General features: G+C 38.6%; 1 protein-coding gene across 1 annotated transcript; it reads left to right on the forward strand.

Annotated features, from left to right (window-relative positions):
* Nucleotides 1-3,461: 3,461 nt before the first annotated feature.
* Pabpc4l (poly(A) binding protein cytoplasmic 4 like) lies at nucleotides 3,462-7,686 on the forward strand. Its single transcript, XM_005069670.4, has one exon. The coding sequence runs from the start codon at nucleotides 4,223-4,225 to the stop codon at nucleotides 5,333-5,335; it is 1,113 nt and encodes a 370-aa protein (XP_005069727.1). The 5' UTR covers nucleotides 3,462-4,222; the 3' UTR covers nucleotides 5,336-7,686.
* Nucleotides 7,687-8,005: the final 319 nt, after the last annotated feature.

Raw genomic sequence — 8,005 nt, forward strand, 5'->3', positions numbered from 1 at the left:
ACAAACTGTGATGAATCTAAAAACACAGAATGAAGGTTTCCCTGAGTTTTGAAAAGTGGATCAAATATATTTATAGCAAATGAAAGATCATATTTGCAGAACACACACACATATGTATATATATATATATATATATGCATATATATATATATATATATAATTGGATTGTGGGGGATTTTATAAAATCTTGGATGACAATTGCTATTTTTGCTCATAAAGATATTATGAAAAAGATGGTAGCAAAATCATTCCATTGGTAAATATGTGATACACAAGAAGACAGAAAAATGAATAAAAGATGAATAAATCAAACCTATGCAATAATACTAAGAAGGAGAACAATGGGAAAAGATAGCGAGGGCAATTGCAAAAACTACACTCTTGATTAAGAGCACAACTAACCACCGGGTGGTGGTGGCACATGCCTTTAATCCCAGCACTCGGGAGGCAGAGGCAGGCGGATCTCTGTGAGTTCGAGGCCAGGCTGGACCGACAGCCTCGAAAACAATACAGAGAAACCCTGTCTTGTAAAATCGTAAAAAAAAGAGCACAACTAACCAAAAATGAAATCTACATAACTACAGAGAAGTGAGATTCACTGATGTTAATAACTACTTTTTGAAGACATATGGCCAGCTTAATGAAAGGGCACCGTTGTTGGTAATTTAACCAATAATAATCTTTACTTTTCTTCTTTTTTATTTATTCTTCTTTAATATAATACATCTCAACCACAGTTTCCTCACCTTCCCCTCCTCCAGAATCCCTCCACACATTCCCTCTCCCATAGATCCTCTCCTCCTGTTTCCATTCAGAAAAGAACATGCTTCCCAAGGGTGTCAACTAAATTAGCATAACAAGGTACAATAAGACTAGGAACAAACACTCATATCCAGGCCAGGTGAGGCAACCCATCAGAATGGAAAGGGTCCTAACAGCCAGCAAGAGTCAGAGACACTCCTACTCCCACTGTTGGGAGTCTTACAAAAACTCCAACCACACAGCCATAGGTGTGTGGGAAAGACCTCGCACAGATCCTTGCAAGTGCTGTGACTGACATCTTCAGTCTCTGTGAGTCCCTATGAGCCCTGCTCCAGGTGATTCTGTGGGTTGAGTTCTCCTGGTCTCCTACACTTCCTTCCTATCTTCTTCTTTTTTGTTTTTTCACAACAGGTCCAAATTGGACTACAACTCAGTTTTTAACTAAGATTACTGTTGAACTCTTAATCTTCCTGCCTCAACAAAATCAGTGCTAGTTGACAGAAATATGTTACCACTACCAACCTCAGTTCATAACACTTGTATGTACTTCACTATAATACATGGTACTAAGTGATGGATCTTCAGGCTCTTCCTTTTGTTTCACAAAATGCTGAGTGAAAAATGAAAGCACAATAACACACAGTGAAAAACATAATTTCTTTAAATATTTCATTGTGATGCATATGTGAATTTGTGTCAGAAAGAACTGATATGGTCTTAGGCATATTCCCAACACGTAAAATTCTTGACACAGACTTCACAGGGATTGCACACTTAGGCTCTTTCTTTGAAATGGTTCTTATACTATTGATTGCATTGAGATTGTGTCAAGTTTAAAAGTACATAATGGCATATTGCACAAATCTGTAATAGTATCTAATATGCCATGAGTTTTCTCCCTCTTGTAAATTACAGTCTAGAAGGTATTTTTGGGGTGTGGGGAATCCCCACCTGTTTTTACAAAAAAAATTATTTAAAAAGGAGCAACAACATATACCAAGATGATGACTTAAAGACTAATAACGTCAACCAAATTTTGTTTATAAGTAACCATAAATCCATCACTGCAATGGAAGCAATATTTTCAGCACTTCATGGACTCTTGGATAGAACAAACTCATTAACAAGAAATAGATTTAAAGGAGAAAAATAAATGCACATTTATTACTGACTTACTTTCTAGTTGAAGAGACTGATGAGGAGGAGGATTCATGGAATGGTTTTGTATTCCAGCTTAAACAGAATATTTTCGCAGAACAGGAAGTGTCAAATTCAGAAGGTATCTGAGTCTCTAGGTACAAAATTTTTATAAAGCAAGATACTGGGTCAAATAAGCCCCTCGATAATGAAGAATCCTCTAGTACCATTTCTACCTCCTACGATTCTCAAGTTGTTTCCAGGGGTTGACCTTGAGTTCTTTGCTAGACAGAAGACCAGCGACTTTAGTTTTAGACAATCTATGTTCTGCTTTTAAATAATTTCAGAGCAGAGCAGACAGCTTTCATCATATTGTTTATCCATAATGTTCTTCAACATCCTGTCACATATTGGAGGGTATATTCTGGTCTCCCACATAATTAATTTTAAATAGGCTTAGAATAATTGGTGTTTTATAGTGAAAATCAGAGTACTTGTAATATATATTAACAATGGCTTTTGAGACATTCTTTCCCAGGAGAAATATATATTAGTTTATCTGGTTACAAAAAAAAACACCCCATTAATTCTGGACTCATTAGATGCAAAATCCTTCAACCCAACATGTAAATCAGACAACAGACTTTCTGTATCTCATTAGTTAGAAATGTCGAGTCTTCCATCCGTCTAAGTTATTGAGCCAGAATTTGCTTTTAACCATGTTTTTAGGCAATGTCTATGTTGATTAAAGTTTTCAACCTACTAAATTTGTTGTTGCTTTTGTAAATTGATGTATATAGCTCACTTCCTCTGTTAAGTAATTTTGATTTTTAAGGGCATCATGATACAAATTGTAAGGCTTGCAAGGAATCATAATACATTTCATTTAATATTAAAGGAAGAGGATCCACTATTATTTGGAACCTGTTTCATTCTTGATACTTTATCGACATTTCCAAATCTATTAATTTATTTAACTCGTGCTGCACACTCGGAGTTAAGTGCCACTATCTCCAGACAGCATCAATAATTCCCTCATCTAGTCCACACAGCTGAGTTTTTCAATACATAGTGGACATCCTGTAAAACACTCATTACCGTAAATCTCTTAAAATAAAATGCAGATGGAAGACAATGCTGGAATAAAATCTGTTTTAATCATCTAAGAAAACGTGAGACAGTGCAACTGTCGGAAAAATAACGAAACTTAGACTCTCCGAAGAGATGCGGGGGGGAGGGAAGTTTTGTTCGCAGAGAGGGTTTAATCTGTTTTATAAAAAGAAAACAGTTTAAAAGTGTACCTTACCAAAAAAAAAAAAAAATAGGAAGCCTGTCTCGGAGTTTTGTGGGAATGGAACAAGCAGAGATTCTACAGAAGGTTGTTGCAACAGGTCTGCATGCCTGTAGGTTGTTATCAAGGCCATCGCGAGTTGTCTCCTGGTGTTGCAGGACCCTGATCCTTGGGCAGGCTGGTTTAGACCAAACAGACCAAGAGGAGCAGCTTGGTGGTGGGTTGCCCGGCCACACCCCCAGCCACTTTCTCCACCCCTGACACCGCCTCCTGCCCTGAGCCCAGCAACTAAGGGTGGGGAGCGAGAGAGAGGGGCGGAGGAGGAACACGGGCCCCCCAAAACTGTGAAAGAGCAAAGAGTGCTAGCCAGCTGCTTCCGGGTTCCCGCCGTCCGCAACCTGCAGACTGGTGAGCTACAGTCTTCAGCTAGGTTCCTCTGGGAGCCGCCACCAGGGTGCGGGGTGGGTGGCCAGGGACCGGGCCTGGGCGCGCGCGCACAGCGGTGTCGGGGGCGAGTTGAGTTCCGCACCGTGCGCGGGACGGGGCCTCCAGCGCTGGGCCTGAGCTGCACGCCCCCGCGGCCTTGCCAGCTCCCAGCGTGGCTGGAAGGCTAAGCCAGAGGAACAAGGCCTGTCTGTGCTAGGAAAGCGGCCACCAGCTGCTGGGATGGACGCAGATGGACGGCCTGTCCTGGCCAGCCACATGTAAGTTGTTCCTGAGTTGGAAGGGAAGGAAAGTCGGCCACTGAAAGTTGAAGGCAGATTGCCAACAACCAGGAAAGGACATTGGTTCTGACTTCTTTTCTTTTCTTGTTTTTTTTTTAAATAAAGAGGGTGTTGTCTGACTTGGGGAAATACAACTGGCCCTGCAGCTGGCCCACTAAGTGGTCATCAGAGGCCACCAGAAAGGATCAGGCCCTGGGCTGTGATCTGGCTTCCCTGCTTGAAGTATATTAGTCCTTGGTTGCTGCTGGGAACAGACTCGTAGTGTTGGGAGGGACAAAAAAGCAAGCAAAACAAAACAACGAAAAACATGAGCTTGGAAGCCAAGTATCGTGCCGCTTCCCTATATGTGGGAGACCTCCACGAAGATGTCACTGAGGATGTGTTGTTTAGGAAGTTCAACACAGTGGGACCCGTGTTGTCCATACGCATCTGCAGGGATCTGGTTTCCCGTCGTTCACTAGGCTATGCCTATGTCAACTTTCTCCAGCTGGATGATGCCCAGAAGGCCCTAGACACCATGAACTTTGACTTGATCCAAGGCAAATCCATCCGTCTCATGTGGTCTCAGCGGGATGCCTACCTGAGGAAATCGGGAATAGGGAACGTGTTTATTAAAAATCTGGACAAATCCATTGATAACAAAACTTTGTATGAACACTTCTCACCCTTTGGAAAGATCCTATCCTCCAAGGTGATGAGCGATGAAGAAGGCTCCAAGGGCTATGGCTTCGTGCATTACCAGGACCAGAGTGCTGCAGACAAGGCGATAGAGGAGATGAACGGGAAGCTGCTGAGGGACTGTGCAGTGTTTGTGGACAGATTCAAGAGCCGTAAGGATCGGGAGGCTGAGCTCAGAAGCAAAACCAGCGAATTCACTAATGTGTACATCAAAAACTTTGGGGATGATATGGACGATGAGGGCCTCAAGGACATTTTCAGCAAATACGGTCAAACTTTGAGCGTCAAGGTGATGAAAGATGCCAATGGTAAGTCCAAAGGCTTTGGGTTTGTGAGTTTTTATAACCATGAGGCTGCCAGAAATGCAGTTGAAGGAATGAATGGACAGGATATAAACGGGCAGACAATTTTTGTAGGCAGAGCTCAGAAGAAGGTAGAACGCCAGGCTGAGTTAAAGGAAAAGTTTGAACAGATGAAAAAGGAAAGAATCCGTGCACGTCAAGCTGCGAAGCTTTACATTAAGAACCTGGATGAAACCATCGATGATGAAACATTGCGCAGGGAATTTTCTTCCTTTGGGTCCATTTGCAGAGTTAAGGTGATGCAGGAAGCAGGGCAGAGCAAAGGCTTTGGCTTGATCTGCTTCTTCTCTCCTGAGGCAGCTGCTAAAGCAATGGCTGAGATGAATGGCCGCGTCCTGGGTTCCAAAGCCCTCAACATTGCACTGGGTCAGAAGCACTGAACAACAACAACAACAAAAAATTCTACCTCTCCAATCTGAGTAGCAGCTAGGAGAACAATACTGCTCTCCGCCTGTAGGGTGCTATAAGGGTAAGCTTCAAACCTTCGTGGCTGCTAATTCATTACACTTGTGCAACGAATTTTGTATACAAAAACATTTCTTGTGTGTGTATGAAAATGCAATAATATGTTAGAAGCTTGGTTTGTTTTACAGGGTGTTTCCTCAAATTAAAAAACAATATTTTTTCTTATTTGAGTATTTACAACAGTGTAATTGGTTACATTTTTATTATATTTTGAACTAAGTGAAACCAATACTTGTATTTATTGCATATTTTATTCTTTTGTTTTAATAATGTTTCGAGCTTTAATTTCTCCTATGAAACAGTGCCCCAAACAAATTTAATGATAGTGTATTTTTCATCAAGAGGAATTTAACATTTTCATGGAAGTATTTTTTTCTTTCTTTTTATATTTTGTAACTCAAAAATTTAGAAATTGCTAGTCAGAACTCAGTGAAATAACAAATTTCACTTTTCAATTAATGTTTTTAGTACCAAGAAATAGTGGTAATATACACACATAACTACATACATACATACATCCTGGTATGTTCGGCTTTCTAGTAGCCTACATTAAAATGGTGGTAGAGGGAATGTTGTATTTTTTGTTTCATTTTGTGTGTCTTTAATGTAATATGAGTGTTTTCTTACTAATTGTGCTGATACAGTAAAGCTTTTCTTTTTATATTTCCTCATGTTATAAATCTGTATCTATGTAGTTGTTGGACACTTAAATTCATCTTAAATCCCTCCCATCACACCCATGCACTTCATTGAGATATATATTTAGGTTTTCTTTACATGCTTATGTTACAAAAGTCATATCTATGCAATTCAGAAACTCAAAAGAAAGTCAATATTTTAAAAGGATTATTTATGTTATATGAATCTATCCCAGGGTGAGAAAGATAAGTGCCTTATTTTATAGACCTCCACCTCCTTTTATTAGGTTTTTAGGACTGTGTTAGTTGTGGATTTTCTTTTGGCCTTGGTTGGTATTCTAACAAAGTGAAGTTATGTCATTTGATCTGTTTTTAGCATGTGTTTTATTTTGATGCCCATTCCACAGGACTCCTGTCTTCTTTCCATCAATACTACTTAGCTCATTTTTTAGACATTTTTACAAACATATTGTCATATTGGCTTTTCATATATACTACCTCAAAACCATTTGAAATGAAAGGTAAGAGTTCTTTATGAGGAATTTACTCACTACCTTCACAAAGTTATCCACTCAAACCAAAGGTGTGAAAAAGCTTTGTTGTTACTGCTGCTTTCTATTTTACATTTTTCTTTCTTGACTTTCTTGTTCTTTTTCTATTTTGGATTGTTTAGTCATTTTTTATATTACCATATATCACAACCTTCTACTTCTTATATTAATAGTATGTATTTTCCATAGACAATACTTTAGAAATGCAAAATATCTGATTTTGTTTTTATAAGTCATATGAATACATATACATATATATATATATACTCTTTGCACATCTGCTGGTTTGAATAAGAAAAAATTGAGAATAAAAATAAACATAAGGAAAATATTGCAGAAATACATTCTGCTAAAATTCACTGCATATTATCCCTAATATTTTGTGTGATTTAGAACAATTTTGTTTATAATTACTCCTTTTGATTTGATGTCTTGGAATGATAAAATCCAACATACTCAAGAAGCTATTTACATATTATTTTAGTGGTTTTTAACTTTGGCTAATAGTATTTCCTTGATTTAAGTTCTTGGTTAGTGTATATGCTACTGTATTGCTTTCCTGCTGGGTTTTGTCTTCTGCCAAAGTGTCTTGAAGATAAGCATTGTTCCCAACTACTACTGAGAATCTTCCAATTCCTTTCTAAAACAAACAAAAAAGCTCTAACTAATGTTTTAAAACCAATTTACAGATGATTTTGATTCATTCCCCAAATTCCTTACAGAAATTTCATGACAACTGCACCTTTTCCTTGTATCGGCAAATGAATATTTCTGTATTGTCCAAGAAACTAAATATTTTCTCAGCATTCAGCAGGTTCACTATAATATATGAAAAAATACCCACTGTTCTTTTATTTTACCACTTCAAAAGCTTCTTTTACATAGCCAAGGTTCTTTCTACCTTTCGTCCTATATTTTTTACCATTAATGTTTTCATAGTTGTGAATTAGTGTTTCAAGAACCTGAGATATTTTTCTCTTTTATAAATTGTGTAAAGGGAAGCCTTCCTGCCAGCCTGGTTCTAGAGCCGCATCAGTCCCAAATAAACACACAGGAGGCTATATTAATTATGAAGCTGTTGGCCTTGCTTGTTTCTTACTGGCTAGCTGTGACTTAAGTATTTACCCCATAATTGTTAATCTAAGTATTTCTCTTACCGGAGAATAGTTACGAACTTCTTACCCCTATCACAGCTACATCTTGACTCCCTGTGTTTCTCCTCTCCAGAGTCTGCCTCGACTCCTTGTCCCACCTATCTTGCTTCCCTATTGGCCAACAGTGCTTTATTGACATATACACAGAACTTCCCCATCAAACTTGTATTTGCAAGGATTTCTTTTACATCAAAGATATTCAAATTTACCAGTTTAATATTTTCTCCCTGTTTATAGTTTTA

The sequence above is a fragment of the Mesocricetus auratus genome, unplaced genomic scaffold, assembly GCF_017639785.1.
Source record: "Mesocricetus auratus isolate SY011 unplaced genomic scaffold, BCM_Maur_2.0 Super-Scaffold_100011, whole genome shotgun sequence".
Classification (NCBI taxonomy): Eukaryota; Metazoa; Chordata; class Mammalia; order Rodentia; family Cricetidae; genus Mesocricetus; species Mesocricetus auratus.

What these genes read in the sequence shown, in the direction of transcription:
- Pabpc4l (XM_005069670.4), top strand. Translation starts at nt 4,223, where the DNA reads ATGAGCTTGGAAGCCAAGTATCGTGCCGCTTCCCTATATGTGGGAGAC.